General features: G+C 54.8%; 2 protein-coding genes across 3 annotated transcripts; one reads left to right on the top strand and one right to left on the bottom strand.

Moving 5' to 3' along the window:
- Positions 1-1,578: 1,578 nt before the first annotated feature.
- Positions 1,579-9,629, top strand: LOC119848374 (zona pellucida sperm-binding protein 4-like). 2 transcript variants are annotated; one of them, XM_043502643.1, is made up of 12 exons: positions 1,579-1,811; positions 2,744-2,865; positions 4,047-4,126; positions 4,530-4,690; positions 5,060-5,247; positions 6,039-6,136; positions 6,456-6,583; positions 7,145-7,334; positions 7,415-7,562; positions 8,078-8,165; positions 8,772-8,888; positions 9,454-9,629. In XM_043502643.1, the coding sequence occupies exons 1-12, from the start codon at positions 1,637-1,639 to the stop codon at positions 9,606-9,608; spliced, it is 1,650 nt and encodes a 549-aa protein (XP_043358578.1). In that variant the 5' UTR covers positions 1,579-1,636; the 3' UTR covers positions 9,609-9,629. The 2 variants fall into 2 exon arrangements, with proteins under 2 accessions (XP_043358578.1, XP_038240051.1); XM_038384123.2 differs by having other exon boundaries at positions 4,047-4,128; positions 4,535-4,690.
- A 2,436-nt stretch (positions 9,630-12,065) lies between these two features.
- Positions 12,066-19,451, bottom strand: LOC119848289 (cocaine- and amphetamine-regulated transcript protein-like). Its single transcript, XM_038383910.2, is given in 4 exon segments — positions 12,066-15,411; positions 16,327-16,410; positions 19,257-19,298; positions 19,301-19,451. Coding segments are annotated over 4 exon segments (369 nt in total). The 5' UTR covers positions 19,436-19,451; the 3' UTR covers positions 12,066-15,303.
- Between the last annotated feature and the right edge of the window lie 738 nt (positions 19,452-20,189).

The following is a 20,189-nucleotide window of genomic DNA, read 5'->3' as shown; positions in this document are numbered from 1 at the left end:
AGATGGGGAAACTGAGGCACAGAGAGCAGAAGTAACTTGCCCTAGGTCATCCAGCAGGTCACAGCTAGGAATAGAACTGACATCTCTAGTGCCCCAGTCCAGGGCTCTGGCCAATAGGCCACACTGCCGCCAAGCCACCTGAGTTGCAAGCCCTGGTGTCTGTCAGGTTCGGGTGATGGGCCCCTGTCGTCCTGCAGGAGGCTCCTGCTGGCTGAGCCCTGCCGAGTCTGTCAAGCTGACCTGCCCTCCAGCCTGACCCAAATGGCCATGAATAGAGGTGCCCCTGCCAGCTCCGGAGAAGGTGCCAGTCTACAACCAGCCACCTGCATCTGCCCATAGCAGACCATGTGTTTTTCCCTTTGTCCTCTCCCCAGTTCTTTGCCGGCTGTCTGTGTCTACTCTTTGCGGGGTGTGGGGGGATTGACTTGACAAAATCCCAGCTGTGCCAAGGAGCTGAGATCATTTCGGTCGTGACCCGCTGAATGGGATCAGTGGTGCCTTGGTGATGTTCCCCTCACAAGCTGGGCCAGGCTGGCCTGGCAGGCCGAGAGGCCCAGCTCCTTCATAAGTCGCACTTTCCTGGGAGTGCCTGGCAAAGGAGGGAGGTTTCTGTCCCCTAGGGGAGCAGAGGGGGGCCCGGTGGAGGAATAGGCACGTGAGACCATCGCAAAATCAGGCCTGAACTAGTGCCATCAGCACCACGGGGGTGTGGAGAGATGCAGGCACACGTGCAGGGAGGGGCAAAGCGCGGGGCCCATGGAGGGCATGTCTCCACAGACCAGAGCCAGCTTTGATCTAGCTAACGTGGGTACCAACAGCAGCAAAGCTGCAGCAGCAGGGGTCTCAGCACAGGCTAGCCCCCTGAGTAAGAACCCAGGGGCCCAGGCAGGCTTGGATAGTCCATGCCACATAGCTTCTCTGCTCCTGTCCCCGAGCTAGCTGGGGTACACCTACCTGTGCTGCAGTCACCTCCCTGGATTTCAGTGTAGACGTAACCTGAGGGGGAACAGGATGAGAGGAGAAAAGTGATCCCGTGGGGGAAGGAGAGGATAGGCCTAGGGAAGCTGCAATTGGATTAATTTGCACAGATACGTCTCCTATGGGAGGGAGGGATAAGACTGGGGCTCAGTTTACCCCTCTATAAATAATTAAACCTCCTAGCACTTTACAGTTGTCTGACAAAAGGAGTTCTCAATCTCCAAAGCATTCTGGCTTTCTTCCCTTTCCAAACTTGTTTTTTTGTTGTTTTTTTTTCCAGCCAATAAATAGCCCCTCGTCCACTAGGTACCTCCTTAGCCTTCAAACACTTTCTTTCCCTTTTTAAATATTTCCTTTTGAATTAGCAAAACCGGTACGGGTCTTAACAAGGGCTTGGGGATGACAAAGAATCAATAAAACATTTTAGAAGGGAGAAGGGAAGGTTTTGATCAATTTGAAGCAAGTGCAGTGGGTTTCAAATCAAGGCCCATTGGAAGGTGTAAACTGACTGCTGGCCAGCTGGGTCAATATGGGAATTTAGACCTCAGTGTTGGCCAATCAGAGCTCCTTGAAAGGTATAAGACCTGTGCTAATAGCTTGGAAAGTTGTGAGTAGCTGCCTAGGTGGGCTAGTCTGTGAAGTGAGGCTGATAGGTGCCATGATGTTTTGGTTCTTTTGTGACCTCTTTTTTCTGATTGGGGGAGTTTGGGGTGGTTTTAGGAATGGGGGGGTTCTTTGGGATATTAGCTGGCTGACCTGTGGGCAGAGAAGCTTGGTGTTCACCCTACTCCCAAACCAGACTGAGATGGCTCCCCTTGTGCTGAGAGCTCTGGGTAAGTTGAACAAAGCTAAAATCCTTTGGTCTCTCTAAGGCGTTGCTGGGAGGAAGCTTCCCCTTTCAGGTAAAGCTGAGGTGGTGCTGTGGGGTCTTTGTTTACAAGTAACTTCCTGGGGTGTTTTGTCTGCTTGCTTCCAATGAGGGTACAAAGTCAATGCTTATTGACTGTCCCCAAAGATTCTAGCTGTTCAGATGCTAGACCAGGGAATGCCTTGGGAGCAATTGGTTCAGTTACTTGCCAGAAACTGGCAAGTGCCCAAAGGGAGCCAAAACCCCTGGCTGCTGGTGCACTAACAAATCTAGTAATGCATAAGAACATAACAGCCAGACTGGGTCAGACCAAAGGTCCATCTAGCCTAGTAACCTGTCTTGTAACAGTGGCCAATGCCAGGTGCCCCAGAGGGAATGAACAGACCAGGGAATCATCTGGTGATCCATCCCCATGTCTGCTGGAGACCTGGCTCTGGGGGGAGGTGCATTGTATGCTGAATGACTTGAGTTGGCTAATATTAGCCCTTGGCTATAGCTGTAGGGGGGAACTCTCCTCCTCCCAATATGGAGGATGCCAAGCTGCTGAGGTGGTGCAAGGAAGTGGCGGAGTGGCCTTTGTGAGGCCAAATGGAACGAAACTAGCCCTAAACCACGTGGGCTAGCCCATAGCATTGGCCTGTCTCTGAACAAACTCAGTCTGTGCACTGTGAGGAAGGCTCCTACTCCATCCCCTCCCCAACCACACTGCTGATGCTTGAGGCACTGCCACTTAAGGTCAAGTGGTGGAAGGGAGGGGTCAGTGGCTCCTTGAGGCTGGTGTAACTCCTCTGCAGAGCCTCCCTGCTCAGGATCTGGCAATGGGGGGGGTGCAGTGGATCTGGGACTAGGAAGAACAGTGCTGAAGGTGCTTTGTCTGATGCCCCTCTTGGCCTCTAGATGCAGAAGGCAAGCCCCATGCTCTGCAGAGCAACCCTGCCTGTGGGACACATGTCGAGCAGCAAGCCAATGGCTCCGTGGTGGTTGAAGCGTCCTATGCTGGATGTTATGTCAACGAGAGAGTAAGGCCCTGTCTGGGAACCCCCTGGTGTGAATGGGATGGGTAGCAGTGCTTATGAAGGGGGTGTGAGGAGACCATGGTTGGATCTGTCTGCAAGGGCCTAGCCACTAGTGCACAGAGTTGGGAGACCTGAGTGCTAATCCTGCCACTAACTTCCCATATGTGGCAAGTCTCTTCACATATGTGCCTCAGTTTACACATACCCAAGCCTGCTCCTGAGCTTCAGGAAGACTGAGGCTTGGCTGGTGTCCTGAGAACCTAGACTGGCCAGTGCTGTGAACATGTGGTGTTACTAGCTGGGGGGACTTGACATATGTTCATACTACACTCCTTCCCCACCCCTGCCTTGGAAATGCTTACACTGGCCTGGCTTCCATCCCTGGAGCTGGGAGCTAGTGATCTCACTGCTTCCAGAGTGATGTCATTGCAGCTGGCTTGTCTTGCCCCTGGATTTGCTGCTCTGGCCAGCAATCCCTCTGCTGGCCCAGCTCAGAGGGTGGAGTCCCCCACATGGAGGGAGTTTGGCCACAGCAATGTGGGGAGGACAACAACCCCAGTTTGTAATGGAAGGCCTGAAATCTCCCCCTTGTTGCTTCTCTCCCTGTAAAGCTGGCTCCTGGCTGTCTCTTGATTAGACCATGGTTCAGTGCCTTCCTGTGCGGGGAGTAGCCTAGCCTAGCAGCTAGGCCAGGGTGTGAAAGTCAAATCTTGGTTTCTTGTCTAATCTGCCACTGAGATGCCAAACCCCTCCAGGCCAACCGGTGCTAGGGTTGGTGACACAGGCAATGCCAATGTTCTCCCCTCGAGGAGCCGTGGCACCAAAGGCAGAGTGTCAAGGCTGGGGAGAAAGAAAAGGAGGACTTGTGGCACCTTAGACTAACCAATTTATTTGAGCATAAGCTTTCATGAGGGTGATCTTGGCTTTGCTGTACTTCTTCCCCTGAAACTGAAACCTACTTTAGTGTTTGCTTTGCTTGGCGGCTGCCTGCTTGTGTCTGCTGCTTGCAGCCCTGGTGAGACTTGTGGGGCCATGTGCCCACCCAGGGCATAGGTTGGGCTGCCTGTGAATCCTGCTGTCCCCCTAAATCATTCGTCCCCCTGGCTCTCCTTAAGCATATGGTGCTGAGGAGGGACTCTGAATACTTGAACGATCACTGTGGTGTATCTCTGCTTCCTGCCTAGGATGGCAGCTTCGTGATGACAGTCCAGATCGAAGGCCCTGTGGTTTCCTACAAGGAGGAGCTGAGGTGCCCAAACCACCTAGGTAAGGGGCTCCATGCCCTGGCCATGGAAGGGACTGCACTGTTGGGATCTTCCTGAAGGATACTGCTTGGTGTGGCAGGAGGCCTTGTCTCTGGGCATGTTGTACCAGCTGCCAGGAGTTAGCCACCTCCTTGAGGAGGGACTGGGCCATGGGAGAGGCTGTTGTCTCCTGGTCCATCCTTTGGGGTGGATAACTGGGGGTCCAGGCACTGACAAACTTCTCATGCATGGCTGAAGAGAAGCAGGAGTTCCAGCCCATGGTGCTGCAGGAGGAGGCCAGGCCTTGTCTGGTTCCCAGGCCTCTCTCAGCCACCCCATGGGGCTTCCTCTACCCATGGACAGGTTCTGGCAGTTCAGGGTGGAGGGGGGGCTGTCTGAGCAAGCACCATCTTTGCCTCTCTCCCTAGCCCGGGATGCCCCGAGCCCTAGCGTGTGCTCTGCCATCCAGGCCTCGGCTAGGCTGCCATGCGCTGCCCCACCCATCACACGAGGCGACTGCGAAGCACTCGGCTGCTGCTACCAGCCCGGTGACAGGCTGACTCCCTGCTACTATGGCGCCAAGGGTGAGCGGGGGCTTTCCTCTGCCAGAGGGACCTGCTGAGGATCTCTGCAGCGGACCGATACTGGAGGGTGTGTCCGGGAGGAAGAACCCTGTTGGGGCCTAGGGCCACCCCAGGGCCTTGGTGGGCTTCATCACCTAGTGATGGAGTTCCTGTCCCTTTGAGCCCAGGCCTGTCCTGTCGCTTTCATCCCAGTGACTGTTGGGGGGGCAGGACTAGTTCTAGCAAGTCTTCTCCTCCCCTGTGTCTAGAGACTCCTGCTTCACTGGGGTGCTAGCCTGGGTTTTTGGGGGGGGTGGCTGGGGTCCCCAGGCAAATGGCTCCAGCAGAGGCTGCAGCTCCCTGCTGAGAGGCTGTATGGGTCTCCTCTAGTGACTGCACAGTGCACCCCAGATGGCCAGTTCTCAGTTGCAATCTCAAGGGATGTGACCATACCACCCCTGGACCTGAGCTCCGTGCACCTGGTCAGCACTCATGGCAGCAGATGTACCCCGGTGTCTAGGAATGAAGACTTTGTTGTGTACCGCTTCCCACTCTCAGCCTGCGGGACCACTGCCCAGGTAAAGAAGGGCACCTGTTGGTCAGTCCACCCTCTGCTGGGCAAGGCACTTCATGAACTCTTATCACTCTCTGCCACCTGATTGTCCTTAAGGTTATGGGGGGGGTCACTAACAGTCACCATGAGGCTGTATTTGATGTGTCCTGAGACCATCAGACTTGCCCCTTGCAGCCTGGGGTTCTGAGCCTACAGCCTCTGCTTATGGGTGATCTCCCAAGTTTTGGGCCCTACAAAAGGTGGAGTTGTGGTGATGCACAAGCAGCCTACAGACCCTGCTCCCCAGTGGCTGCTAATGCTTGTGTAAGTGTAGAAAGGCCAAATAGCCTTGGAGCTAAAGGGGGGACATGGCACCCAGGCAGATCAATGGGTGCCTACATGGAAAAACCTTAGTGTCTTTGGTGTCTGCTACAGACTGGCCATGAAACCAGCCTGTTCAGTGTAGCTGGAAGTCTAGTGGCTTATGAACACTGGGTGTGTGCTTGTCCCCACCCCCTTCCAGGACTGGCATATTGATCAGTTTCTGGTTGACTTGAACATGAGCCAAGTAAAGCTGGGCTGGGTGTCTCCTATGCAGACTGACTCCAGTCAATCCTCATAGGACACTACTCCTGCAAAAGCATGGCAGGGTAGGGGCAGGGAGAGGTGCAGCCTGGGCCATTAGATCTCAGACCTATTGTCTGTGGAGGGCTAAGCTGGTTACCACACGTGAATTCTCTCTTGCACAAGAACTCAGCGGCTCCAATGGGAAGGCCTTTCTGGTGCCTCTAGCCTCTCTCCTCCCCCCCTGTGCAGGCATCTGGTGACCAGAGGGTGTATGAGAATGAGCTGGTAGCAGACCGCAAAGTGCTCACATCCCATTCTGGCTCAATCACTCGGGACAGCACCTTCAGGTAATAGGCCTGGCAAAGCTTGGAGGCCTCTGCTGGAAATGAGGAGGGGGGCCCTTGTCAGCCAAGCAGTGTTTGGGTCCCTTTCCCAGGGGGACACCTCCCCTCCCAGGGAGGGCTAGGGCATGTGCACTGGCTCTTCATCAGCCCACTGCTGAACACCCTGCCTGCATCTCATCCTCCTGGGGGAGGCCACCTGATTCCCTGGAATTAAAGTGGGGGAGGCACTCCCCACTCACTGAGGTCTCAGCTCTCCCCCTGTCTGAGCATGCTCTCTAGGGGGGTCCAGAGGTGACCAGCTGTCTGGCCTTTCCCCACCCAGGCTGACCATCCGCTGCAGCTACTCAGCTGAGGACTTCCTCCCTGTGAATGTCATGGTCTCCACCCTTCCTCCACCTCCACCCGCAGTTGGGCAGGGACCCCTGGCCTTGGAGATGAGGATTGCTACAGGTGACTGCACACAGGCCTGCCAAGCACTTGAGATGCTTCTGAAATGTTGAAGTGTCTGGCCCACTTCTGTGCCTAGCTAGCTCCAGAGCCTTGGGCTGCTGAGTGGCACTCAAGACTTGGATTGCTGCTCCTTGGGGGTGGGGGGCCATCTACCAGGATGGTAGGGGTGACTCTGCTCCTAGAGCAGCTGGTACCCACTGGGAAGGAAGCTTGGCTTGGCCATGACCTAGCCTGGGTGGTCTCTCAGCTTGGCTGCACTAGCCTCTGGCCCTTCAGGGAGATCACTACTGTCTGAAATGACTTCCCTGGCCTTCCTTGTAGTGTCCCAGCTGGGTCCCAGGGCACAACTGCTTCTGCTGATCATGGCTCTGATACTTGGCCAATGCCGGTGGGACCTGGTCACCAGGAGGTGAGAGCCTCACCCCATGATCCTAGAGAGTGAATAGGAACCAGAGGGAAGTGGGTGATTCTGCCCCAGTACTTGCCCTGCAAAGCCCCCCATGGAATCAGTGATCCTGTCCAGGGTCAGGGCAGGACTTGGTCATTTCATTCTTGCTGCAGATGAGCATTACAGCACCTACTACTCAGACCATGAGTACCCAGTGGTGAAGCTTCTCCGGGACCCGGTGTATGTGGAGGTCCGCATCCTCCAGAGAATGGACCCAAGCCTGGTTCTGGTCCTGCATCAGTGCTGGGCTACCCCGAGCACCAACCCCCTGCAGCAGCCAGAGTGGCCGATCCTTGTGGATGGGTGAGTCTGGGTGGGGATGGGAGCGGGGCAGTCTCTGCCAGGTAAGAAGCCTCAACTCATCACTGCTTGTGTCCTTCCAGGTGCCCTTATGAAGGTGACAACTACCAGACTCAGCTGGTGCCTGTGGGCGAGGCCTCGGGGCTGCAGTTCCCATCTCACCATCAGCGCTTCATTGTCAGCACTTTCACCTTTGTGGACATCACCTCCCAGCGAGCGCTCTCAGGCCCGGTATGGTCCCACTCCCCCAGAGGATTAGTCCTGGGACTTCCCTTGGCCAATCCAGTGGGTCAAGGATCCTTCTGCAAATGCAGCTGAGACTGACCAGAAGCTGCTTTGCAACCTCCAAATGCAATTCTGCCCCTCTCCTGATAGCTTGGGTGGGGAGCACCTGAGTGGACAGATTCTAGGCTACTTTGTGTAGCCTAGAGTGACCAGCACTGGCTTACCTGGCCTAAAGCAAACCCCATCCAGTGTCTGGGGGCAATCATGACCCTGCTGCATTTCTCATGGTCTTAGGCTGCAAAGCCCCATGCCAGGTCATACCTGGGCAGCAACATGGCAAACTGCCTCCTGCAGAGCTGTTAAGAGCAGGAACTTAAAGAATCCCATTGCTGTAGCTGGCTGGAGATGTCTCCAGCTTTCAAAAGAGCTGGAAGCAATCTTAGAGTGGAAGGAGGCAGTGATGCTCTGGTGCAGGTCCCCTTAGTCCTTCCTTGCCAAACATGAATTCTCTCTGCTTCCAGGTGTATTTCCACTGCAGTGCCTCTGCCTGCATGCCCTCCGGGCTGGAACACTGTGTAGTCCAATGCCCCACAGACCTACAGGGGAGAAGTAAGTCTGTTCCTCCTTGGCATCTCCCTCTTGTGCCTCTGGCTCTCAACAGGCATGAGACCCTTGGGTCTCTCCTCCCTTGGCAAGTGCCAGCTCTAGAACCCAGATCCATGGGTCTGGGGTGCTGGTTAAGACAGGCCATGGCAGGAAGGTCTCCACTCTGCAGGGATACATAGGGCATGATGGCTTGCAGCCAAGCCTTCTTGCTTCTGGCTAGATTGAAGCCACCTTCATGCCTCCTGCAGGTTACCCCTTCAGGGGACATGACCCTGTTGGGAGGGCACCTCTCAGACACCCCTCTCCCCTCCTTAGATTGGTCATAGGCCTCTGGCAAGGCTCCCAGGCCCTAGCCAAGGGGATTGAAATGAGACCATGGATCTTCCCTTCCTTGTCTGTGTGCACAATGACTTCTGTTGAGCCTCTCCCCCAGCAGTGACCCTGGGCATCTGAGTGTCATCTGGACTTTCCCATGGGGGCTGGAACTGGGCCACAGGCCTTGTGCTGGAGACAGTCTGCAAAGCCCTAGCCCACATAGGGTTGGGGGATTGGCTCTTCAGGGACTGGGAAGAGAACTGTCATGATGACACTTTCCTCACTCTCTCCTAGTGAGAAGAGCCTCCGAGAGCCAAGGCTGGGGGGAGGAGCCCCTGAGCCTGGTGACAGCTGAGGGGCCTGTGGACTTCCAGGCTGGCCAAGAAGCAGAGGATGACCTTGCCCAGGAAGGTAATGGAGCAGGCCCTGGGGGTGAAATGGGACCATGGCACCCACCTGCCTCATGGGGTGGGTGTTTGGGTATTCTGGGAACGGGGGGGCCAGCTCAGAACCTCAGTTCCCCTCCCCTGGAGGGGGGTGATGGGGATCAGTGGAAGGAGGGGCTTGTCCCTCCATCCAGTGGTGAAGCAGCTGAGTCAGGGAGGAGGCACAGAACAGCCCCCAGGCTGCTGGTGGCACCATGAGGCAGTGCTTAAACCTGACCAGAGATGTGAGGAGCCCCTTGCTTCCAGTCAGGGCCTAGTGTAAAGCCACTTAGCACTTCAGCAGCTCCCTAGCAGCCAGTCACCCCCACCCTGGAGATTATCTGAGGGAGCCCCTCAAAGCTAATGCACCTCCTTCAGTAGAGGGATGGCTGAGCTCTGCCAAGCCTTGGCAGGCCTAGTGTGGAATAGAAGGGGGCTGTGGGGGGTGAGGCCCCTGCAGGGCAGTGGGGAGGACTAGGGCAGGATCTGGCAGTGACCACCTGAGCACTGATTGCTGTGTCCTTGCTCCTAACCAGCCCCTCCCTCCACAGGTTCCCATGGACTCAGGCCCCTGGTGGAGTGGGGAGAGGTGCTGGTGCCACTGGCAGGGGCTGTTGCTGCGCTCACAGTTGCTGTTGTGGTGGCTCTGGGCCTGAGGAAGCACTGGGGCAGGTGGGGACATGCCAATGGGACCACAAGTGCCTAAGGAATAAACTAATCAAGTGAATGATGCCTCATGTCATTACTGATGGTGCATAGCAGAGTCTCCTTGGCAGTGTGGGTCTGCCATTGTGCACTGGGGAGGGGGAGAAGCGTGGAATCCCAAGGGAATTGAGGCACTGGGCAGTCCTGGCTCATCACACCAGGAGGCAGCTCAAGGGTGCAGGCCTTGCTGATGAGTGGTACAGAGGGGGACCTGCAGGGCTGGTAGCAGCTAGTGCTTAAGGGAGGCAAATGTCCTGCACACAGAAGGCAAAGACCCATAGGGAGAGAAGTGTGGGCATCTTGTCAAGGTCTTGCCCGATAAAGCAGCTGGTTCCAGAGCTCTGCTGAGTCTCCAGCTCCCTGGGCTCAGCAGGCCCCCCCTGTGACTGGCAGCATGGGGGGGGGGGGCAGTACAGCAGAGCTGGGATGAGATTCCTGCATGCTGGTATCAGCAACCAGCTAGGCAGCCTTGTCCCAAGGGCACCAGGCCATGTCTTCCCTCCACAGAACACACTGATCAGCTGCTACATGAGGAAGGTTAATGGCCAGGGCACTCCAGCAGAAATTAAACCCTCCACCTACAGAAAGGCAAATGGGGGGCTGCTGTGCTGGCAGTCAGGGCCAACCCCAATTTGTCCAGCTCTTCCTGGGGCTAGTCTTACTGTTCTGAGCCACATTCTGCTGTTTGCCACTATTGGAACAAGTGGACTCTGTCCCTCCCTATGGGGTGGAGGGGAGGTGTGCTCTGGACTCTCAGCTATAGGCCTATGCTGGGGCCCAGTCCAGGGAAAGGGGGTGTCTCTAACAAAAGAGACCCCTGTGCAGAGGGTCTGTGGTGGTAATGCCACCCTGCCACAAGGCAACCTCTAGTACAATTTACCTCTAAGCTCCTGGTGGCAGCTAGGTTTATCCCTGTCCCCTGAGAAGGTATCAAACCCCTGGGAAGGGGAAATTCAATCACCTTTTCAATTCATTGGAGTGCCTGTGAGTAGCTGCAGGGATGGTAGAAGATCAGGCAGGTGCTGCCCCAGCTGCAGTGGGTTTCCCCACAGAGCACTGCAGTGCCTTGGCTAGGTGGAGCACAGTGAGTAAAAAAATAACTGGTTACAGTGGAAAGTCTGGCTGGAGCCTTGGCTATACAATCAGACAACATGGTGCAAAGTTACTCCACAGCTCATGCTTGAGCCAGGGCAACCAGGTAATCCACTGCTGGGCTGAGAGGAGGGGGAGCAGGTCCAAGAGGGAGTCTCTTTGGGCTGGTTCTAGGATACACCATTTCTCTAGATCATGTTGGGAGTGTCTCTTGTATTCATGGGTGGTGCTTTTGTCATCATTCTGTATGATGAATTAAAAACAGCCTAACTAGAATTGGAAACTAAGTTGAGCAGATCATGTAGAATAACTTTACCATTATGGACCATTGACCTTCAAGAAATTCCTGTCTCATTTATCAGGGTCAGATTACAGTGGTAGATGGGGCTAAACTTATCAAGGGAACTGATCCATTTCAAGATTGCTGAACTGTCAGTTTCAGTGTCTACAGAAAATTCAGCATGCGTTTTTGTTTTTTTTTTTTTTTTGCATCAGTGTTGGGATATCCATGGCTGTAGTTCTGGGTCCACAGAAGCAGTTTAGGCAAAGTTGTTGTTGGTTTTATATTTGCCCTCTAATCATTCTCTAGTTTTCTGTCTTACAGAACCATAAAATTGTTTGCATAGTTAACAAAACATGTCTAGTCTATTGTACTTAAGGACTCTGTACCATTTTGCACAGCTCAACTTTTAGCAAGTATGTTTTTTTTAATTGAGGCATTCTGCAGTAAAACAATAACCAACTTACTTTGAAACTTAAAAAAAAAAAAAAGGAGGGGGGGGGGGAGGAGAAGAACCAATTCCCCTTCCTTACTTCAGGGCTAGGCTGTTCAAGTGACCTGGCCTAAGGTCAATACCCCACTTGGCCTTCAACAAACAGCTTGCAGCAGAGGCTAGTCAGGCCCTGCCCCAGCTAAGAGGCAGGTAATCAGTGGTTTCTCTGGCTATATGGGAACAGGTTGAGCCTTGATGGTGTTACATTAACACTGGGGGGCAAAGGCTCATGGGTAGCCTCCTGTTAGTGGGGAGTGGGGACCAAAGTACTAGCTGGGCAGGGGTCTGCCTATTCCACAGGCCACATGCTGGTGGGGACAGGGCTCCAGCTGTAAGATTCTTAGGACCAGCGTGAACTAGTCTCTCACCCCACTGCCTGCTGCAGGCTGTGGGGTTTCTGCCATGGTGGGACTCAGACTCTGACTCCTGGCCCATCCAACACACACAGCTCAGCGGCTGTATGTCACATGATAGAGAATTGCAGCAAATGGCCTTCACGGCACAAGAGCAGGTTTCAGTTTCTTCCCCCTGGGTGCATTAGGTCAGCTGTGTGAGGGGAAACCTCCTTTTCCCCTCTAGGGCTAACAACCACTGTGGGGTGTGCTGGGTCCTCTTGTGGTATGACAGACAGCAGCGCCTGGGCTGAAGAGGGAGGAGAACATGGCCAGAAATGGCTGCTCCCAGAGAGGCCTGAAGGCTGCTGTGACACTCCCACAGGTGCCAGTGGGTGGGTTTTTCTTTAGTGTGAATTCCCTTTGCTGCTAGTGCTGATTTTGAATCCCACCTTGAGGCTCAGGAGTGAGGCAGGGGGAGAGAGAGAACCTTCCTTCTCCTGAGCCCAATCTAATATTCTAGGGCTGGAGCAGTCAGCTGGCCATATGCATCTGGTATTTGCATGGTCTATTCCCTCTGTAACAGAATAGAGCTGGTGAGGGCAGGGTACATGGCCTCTCAAAGTGGCAGATCCATAACAAGTTGCAGAGAGCCTGGGAGGAGAGAGGATCATTAGCATTTCCCCTTCAGGCCGTCTAGGCCAGCTGGTGCCTAGCCACTGAGCAGAGCAGGTCTGTGCCAGCTGCTGTGGGGTGTATGTGCTGCTTGTATGCTGCCAGGGCCTACACTCCTCCAAAGCCAGCTGGGCTGGAGGCAGCTCTGTGTCTGCACCCTGTTTGTTACCCATGCTCCCCTCCCAGGCTAGGCTCTGCTCCTCTGTTCTGCTTATCTGTTCCTCTAGCTGTGTTTCCCAGCATGTGGCTGGAGTCTGACTGGACACGCAGCCATGTATTGATGGGGCTAGACCCTCTCCTGGTCTCCTGCAGGGGTCACTTGGAAATTCTCCACGGGCTGGGCCTGGGGCAGGGTTTGCCCTGGCCAACAAGGCCCTGATCCTGAGCAGTCCCTTTTAGAAGGTGCTACTGTAAATACCAGCTGACTTAGGAAGAGCTAGACCGAAGCTTTCAAGGGGCATGTAGGTATCGTGGGCCCACTGTGAGTCAACACCTCTGAAAAGCTCCTCACCGTGCCTCTAGCGCTGACAATGTGACGAGGTACCCCTGAGGCTGGTCTAAATACATGCTGTCCTGCTTTGGTGCTGTTTGTAGACACCCCTACACCACCCCAGGATGGAAATGGGGCTTGTACCTGTATGGGAATAAGGTCTATGTTGTATGCTGGGTCGGCCCCACCTTGTCTCTGCTAGAACTGTCGGTTTCACCCCGACCGATCCACTTCCAGGGGTACAAACTCTGTGTAGAGCAGGCCTGGGAGGTCTGGGAAACCTTCAGAGCAGGAACAGGGTCCCCTGAAAGCCCTGGGAGGCTGGCAGGTAGGGAAGTGGAAATGGTACATTACTGAGAAGAGGAGGCTTGAGGCAGGGGCCTGAGTACAAATAATTTAATAGGGACCAGGTGTTAGAACCCCCATTCTTGTCCATCACTGTTTGGGCTCCGCACAGGCTCAATGTGCTCTGGAAAAGGAATGGGGTGGAATTTCAGGGCAGATGCAGCTTTTGAAATAAACTGACCCCTTTAAGGGCCAGTGTCATTATTTCTTTCCCATCCCCCTTTACTCTCCAGGCCCTTTGGGGACTGCCCCTCCCTTGGCCTGCCCCTTGTTTGGCCATTCACAAAACCAGGCAAAGTGCACAGCAGCTGTTTTACCATGCTGCTTCGGGAACGTTTCTCATACCCAGCTGGCACCGGGGCTAATAAACACCTGGCAAATCAGGGCCTTCAGTGTGACGGTTTTCCTGCTGCAATAGCAGCTAGAGCTTCCCTTCTGCTCCAGCACTGGGAGCTCTGGTGGTCATTGCAATGGGCGGGTCTATGTGCACACTTCATATTGTGTCTCAGGTAGGGGTAGGGGGGCAGGTTTCTTTGCTGCTGCTACAGGCGGAGAGCACAGACAGTGCAGCTGCCCCCTGTATTTCCATGGGTGCATGCTGCTGATGTGGCATGTCTTGGTCTCCGTTTATTTCCCAATGTCAGTTTGAATTGCAGAGATGGGCTAAAGCAGTTAAGATCTGGAAGCAAGACAAAATCCCCACATACACTGACTGCTGCCTTTGGGGAATGCTAGAAGATTACCTGGAACCAAGTCTGATTCTCTATGCCTAGAGGTCCCAGCTGGGATGGGGGCCCTGTTTTCTGGGTGCTGCACAAACACCGAGTCTAAACGGAGTTCACAGTCTAAACAGACATGATGGGCCAAGGAAGCGTTATTATCCCTGTTACCGGGGGTCCACGAGGTTGAGTGATTTGCCCCGGTCACACCAGGAGTCAATAGCAGAACTGGGGCTTGAACCTGGATCCCAGCCCCGTGCCTTAACCTCCCAGGCCAGCCTTCCTCTTGTTACCTATTGCCTCCAGCGCTCCCCCTTCCTCCACCCCATTTGCTGCCATGCTGCACAGCCTGGCTCTTTGCCCAGTGTCAGGGTGAGTGGGCTTCGTGCAGCAGCTGGGGAGCAGGGAGAACAGTTGGCTGGGGGGAGGTTTTAGACGTGTGTGGGGGACGTTCCTTGAGAGTCTGCTGATCTCTGGTGTTTGCATGCAGCATGGTTGGCTCAGGTCCCCTCTTCCTGCTGCTCCTTCCTCCCCTGGAGAGACAATCCAAAACCACCCCTATTGACGCTGCAGGGATGCCCCTAGTGCTCAGATAACAGAGAACTTGGAGACCATGCCTCAACAGCCAGCCCCTGGGAGCAAAGCTCCTCCGCCTGCTTCCCTTCACCTGGCATGAGGGATTCCCAGAAGGCTCTGAAGTCTCCATAGCTGGCTCCTATGCTAGCCTCCTCACGGCCTCTTGTGCAGGAGCCACGGCAGGGTGAGATGGGGCAGGAGAGCAGCGTGCTGGTGGCTGGTACCTCGGGGACATGTTAGAGCAACCCCCAGGCTACTCTACCCACAGCCAGGGACCAAGCAGAGAATCTTTGGTCACGTGTCTCCAGGCAGGGAAAGCGGGAAGAAGGGATGTGGGAAATGTAAGTGGGGCTGGAGGCTGATTCTCAGAGCTGCTGAGCCCCTGCTGGCCCCACTGAGATCAGGGGCTTGGCACCTCAGAAAAGCAGGCGAGGCTGGCTTCTCCTAGCATCTTGCAGGGCAGCAAGGGATCAAAGCAATTATAAACTGTGCACAGAGAGCTTCTTCCATCGCAGGCACTGGAATGAGGGGGGAGCCTTAAGGGCCGTGGGGGAAGTGACGAGCTACATTTCCTAGCACAGGAGAAAAACCAAACCCACCTCCTGAAACAGGCAAGGTGGAGATATTAGGATCAGAAGCTGCTCCCCAAGCCCTCCCCCTCCCGCCCCGTCCTGTCCTTGCATTCCTGTCCTCCTCACAAGCACTTGAGGATGTAGAAGTTGCAGGCTGTCCCGCGGGGGCACATGCAGAGTCTCCCGATCCGGGCTCCTTTCCTCATGGCACACGGCTCGCTGGCATTGCACTGGGGGAGAGAAGGGCCACTCGGGTTGGAACAGCCAGTCGGATGCCCCTGGCTCAAAGCTGCCGTCCGCCTGGCTGACAAGCCATTCCCAGGCGCCGATCTGTTCGGTCAGGGCTTACACAGCACTGCAGATGTGCATGGCACACGGCCCCCGCCCCAAGAGCTCACAATCAACTCCCAGTAACACTGCAGCCGAGGCTGTCGGGTAAGGACCTTGGAGTAAACAGAACGGTGAGACTAGAGGATCACGAGGGACCCTGCTGGCCTGAGAAACTACAAATCTAAGACTGCCAAACAAGGAGTTTATATGGCAAAACCTTGTCTCGGGGAGCCACGTTGGATATTGCATTGTTTGCATTTAGGTTACTGGGCGTTGTCTCTTTAATGGGGGGGGGGCTCTGGACTGTGGAGTGTGTTTGCAGAGAGCTGGGAGATGGCTGGCCTGCTTCCAGAGCACGAGACCTGCCTGCGTAACCGCTGGCAAGGGCAGAATGTGTGTCGGGGGGGGAAGGGGGGTTAACCGTATCTTTCAAGGAGCCAAATACAGGGGGACATGAGGCTGGGGGAGCCCCCATTGCTCATACTGGTGGGGGAACACGGGGGGCTGGGGGAGCCCCCCCTTGCTCTCACTGGCAGGGGCACACGGGATGTCTCCATTGCTCGCCATGGGAGCTACTGGGGGCTGGGCCCTACAGAAGATTTGGCTTCGTCATTCAGGCTCCCAAGTGGGAGCTGAGCACAGCAATCGCGGTGGCCGTGCCGAGGTGGCACTCGCAGCTGCAGGGAGATTTACTCACCACCTCCCCAAGGCAAATCGGCCAGGTCACGTTTACCCCCAGGCCTTCGTTAAAGCCTCGGTCCTGAGCCAGACACGGGTGGAGCGAGCTGTGAGGGCCCGAAATAAAGGCTCCTTACTGAAGGCACTGAGCCCAGCTTCTTCTCTATGGAGGGCAGCCGCTCCGTCTTCAGTTTCTCCAGCACCTCTTGGAGAGCTTCAATCTGCGGGCGAGAAAGAGCGAGTCGGGTGGGCACTGAGCAGGGCGCCAGGGTCCTTCTCCACAGCCAGCACTGCAGGCCGCCGTGCAGCGGGGAGCTGAGATTGGTCGCACCAGCTATTAGCATGACAAGAGGATCAGCTTGTCACAAGCACTGGAGTCTTCAGCCACAGCTACGCTATGGGTGCCATAGTGTAGCTATTTCCTGCCGCGCCTGATGGGGTTTCCCTTCCACCTCCCCATGCCACAGTAGCCCGGTTGATGGAAGAATTCGCCCATTACCCTAGCAGCGTTGATACAAGGGGATTGGGGGGGTGGGGGGGAAGGTTGTCTTAACTCCATCATTCAGGTGTGAATTTCTCACAACCCTGAGCGACGGAGCTAGGGTGCTAAGAATTGTCCGTGTAGCCACTGTGAAAGTCAATGGGGCTTAGGAGCTTACGTCACTGAGGTGGGCTGGAAAGCTTCACCTTGCATGGGGCTGCAAAGATACACACGGGACATCTGCATGGACAGCCCAGCTTGGCATACCTGTGCCAGCTTAAATATAGCTTGTGCTGGTAACAATGGTAGTGTGGACGTGGCAGCATGGGCTGGCAACTGGACTGCAAGCCCACAGGGGAGCCTGGGTAGTCTAGCTGCCCCGGCTACCCTCCTGTTGTTACCCACACTAGCTAGATCAAGGCTAGTCCGGGTGTGCCGACCTGCGCTGTAATCACATTTCATTGGCAGTGTGGATGGACCCTGAGCGAGAGATGGGCCCTGCCCCAAAGAATATTTGCACCACGAAAGATTCAGTGAGTCCCCCGAGGAATTGACCCCAAAGTGCCATAGCCACAAGCCCAACTGCTTTACTTTCAAAGCCCCTGAATCAGTGTCTCTAGGGGGTTGTTTGGGTGACTGGAGCAGCCAGTGGCACGAACAAACCAGGACCGGTGCTGCCCGCGTTCTCTTGGTGCTTTAGCCTCAAACCCCCGTCCCAGCAGGGAGGCATGTTTATTCTGCAAGTCCACTGGTGTTTTCCTGTTGCTTAGGATTTTAGCCATCACTCCACAAAGGAGGACACTGAAGGGCATGTAAGCGGAATGCGTTCTGGGGTTTTTTATGGAGGGAGGTTGTTCTCTCGCTCAGTTCCATCTTCCACCCTCTGCTACCCCTTTACTTTAAACACTGGCTGGGCATCTCATGTATCTGTGCAACCTTGGGTGAGTCGCGTGGCAAGGCCCAGATTTTAAGAGTTACTTAGGCAGCTAAGGATGGAGTTATAGGTGATCTTGAAAATCCCACTAGTCACCTGTCTGCACCTGTACGAAGCTGGGCCTCACCCGTTCTCTGTCTTGGCTGCTTAGACTGGGAGCTCTTTAGCACAAGGACTGTTCTCAGTGCACATCTGTGCAGCGTGTGGCACAATGGGGCCCTGATCTTAGTTCAGGATTCTAGATGCTATGACAACAGTAAATACCCGCCCTCTCGCTCAGTACTTTGATGGTCCCTATTACTGCAGTATCTAAATGCCTCTTGAAGTATTATTTCCCATTCTACTACCCAGGACAAGCAGGGATCTCTGTAGATCTCTCTCACATAGCGAGAAGGGATCTTTGTATCTTTCCGGCCCTATCCACTATTGTTACGTTAACTCCTTGAAGCTCTACTGCCTGTTGCTGCTGCAACCCTGGATAAAATGTGACACAAAAAGGAGTGTTAGATTCACATGCATTAGAACAGCCATTTGCTGACAAACTTTAAAAATGGAGACCAGATAAACAGCATGAAAGCTCAGAAATTCAGAGCCCCGGTCCATATTTCTTGTTCCAATAACCCACCTCGAGCACTGAACTGCTAGTTAAAAAGTTTAAAACATTCATTAAAATACCAGACCCAGAAAAAAAATCATCCACGCTGATACATTTGCATCCAGGTCAAGAAATGAAAGGAAAATAAAGCAGTGGGATCCATTCAGTTTCTTTATGCAACAATCTGTACGCAGAGGCTGGGTGTGGTTTAATCTAATTATACAGGCATATTTATGATTTGTTTCATGTCGGTTTTAACCAAACAACATCTATAAATCAGTGCAATAAAAAACAATCAGCTTTTTAAAGAAAGTGCCTGGTTTTCATTGGACAAAGGTTTAGCAAATCAACAGCCATGACTGATTTATGGCTGGCAGAGAACGGAGAGTCTAGTTGTCACTGTTACTTCGCTAGACCCACTTCCTAGTCACTGGCTAGCCTGTTTGTTCTGGACATAGGAAGCCCCTTTCTATCTATCTGAGCTGATTACAGTAGCATGCAAACACCTCCTGAGCATCAGTGACTTTATCCTTGCAATACCCAAGCATTACCCTGGTTCAGCAATAGACTTGAGCCCATGCTATTGACCTGGGGCGTGAAAGAGACCAGAGTACAGCTACCCTTTGAGCTGGAGCTGTGATTGCCAGCTCGGGTAGAAGTGCGCAGGCAAGCATTGATGGAACTAGCATCCTAAAATTAGCGGTGTTGCCATAGCAGTAGCTACCTAGGGTCCCAGGCAGGGCGGTGCTCGGGGCAGCTAGCCTGATTAGAGCTAGCGTGCCTAAGTCCACGTGAGCTGGAAATAACACCTTCAGGGGCAGGGGTGAAGGGACCTGCTGCCAGGGGTTTTCAGTGGGAGTTGGGCCGGGCCGCAGAAAAAAAAATCTCAGCCTAAGCGACTTGCCCAAGGGCACACGGTGTCAGCGGCAGAGCCGGGCAATGAACCCAGAGGCCCAGCAGAGTGTCTGAGCCACCCGCCTGTCCTCCCACCTAGTCCTTAAGGAGACGGGCAGCCCCTTGCACGCTGCCCCCAGTCACAGCATCCTTCACCCCTTACCAGCTCCTTTTCTTCTTGGCTTTTGCTAGCCGGGCTGTCTGCAGCTTGGGCCCCAGGGTCTCCTGGCCGGCGACCAGCAGGAAGAGCAAGGAGCAGAGCTGGCAGAGCCAGGAGCTGGCCATGGTCCTGAAGTTCAGGCGTGACCCCCCCCTTGGCTCACCCCGGTACGGCAGCTCCATCAGCTCTGCGCTGGGGGTGGCCGGCTTTATGCAGCGTGTCGCCAGCACTTTGAATTCCTCCACAGGCACCGGATTGGTGGAAATGGGGCGAGGGCGGCCTTGGGGGGCTGGCCGGGGAGCTGGAGCTGGCTGGTAGCACCAGGCCTCCTGTGATGAATTTTAGCCTCCTGGCCCCAGGGCACCCCCCGCTCCCCCCCGCCACCACCCAGCTTCCCCCAGAGCGCAGTGACTCTGAGTGCCAGGAGCACCCTGCCAAGGGCTGAAAGGCAGCAACACCACCGGGCCCCGGGCCCAGCACTGGGCTGCCGGCACACTGCCAGGCAGGGGCCCTTCCGGGGGCTAAGGCTAGCCCTGGGAGCAGGGTAATTAGGCCTGGCTCAGCAGGAGCAGCACAAGCCAAGCGGCTCTGGACCAGCTGGGTTCTAATCCCATTACCACCAGGTAACTGAGCCAGTCCCACTTTTCCTGCCTCAGTATCCCCAGTCTGTACAATAGTTAATGATGCCTTTGTGAAGAGCTGGAGCCATGCAGCCGGGAACCCCAAGCGCCGGAGCTTGTTGTGGGGAGGTGAAACCCCTGTTTCATTTAGGCCCTAAGCTCTGCAAGGAACCCGGTTCGACAGTGAACCGAGCGGAAGGGGCAAAGGCTGCTTGAGAGACAGGCAATAACTCAGGCTGCCTGGCTCAGAGAGTCTTAAGTAGGTGGAGACAAGGCCCAAGAGCTGCGCTTAGACAGCTTAACTCCAAAGGGTGGA

This window comes from Dermochelys coriacea, chromosome 25, assembly GCF_009764565.3.
Source record: "Dermochelys coriacea isolate rDerCor1 chromosome 25, rDerCor1.pri.v4, whole genome shotgun sequence".
Taxonomy (NCBI): Eukaryota; Metazoa; Chordata; order Testudines; family Dermochelyidae; genus Dermochelys; species Dermochelys coriacea.
Note: the sequence above shows the minus strand (reverse complement) of the source record. Positions and strands in the feature narration are given on the sequence as shown.

Excerpts from the sequence above, each read along its gene's own strand:
- LOC119848374 (XM_043502643.1), top strand. The coding sequence starts at position 1,637 with ATGATGTTTTGGTTCTTTTGTGACCTCTTTTTTCTGATTGGGGGAGTT. Across the intron at positions 6,584-7,144 it reads GGAGATGAGGATTGCTACAG|ATGAGCATTACAGCACCTAC; the intron begins GTGACTGCACAC and ends TTCTTGCTGCAG. Across the intron at positions 8,889-9,453 it reads GGATGACCTTGCCCAGGAAG|GTTCCCATGGACTCAGGCCC; the intron begins GTAATGGAGCAG and ends CTCCCTCCACAG.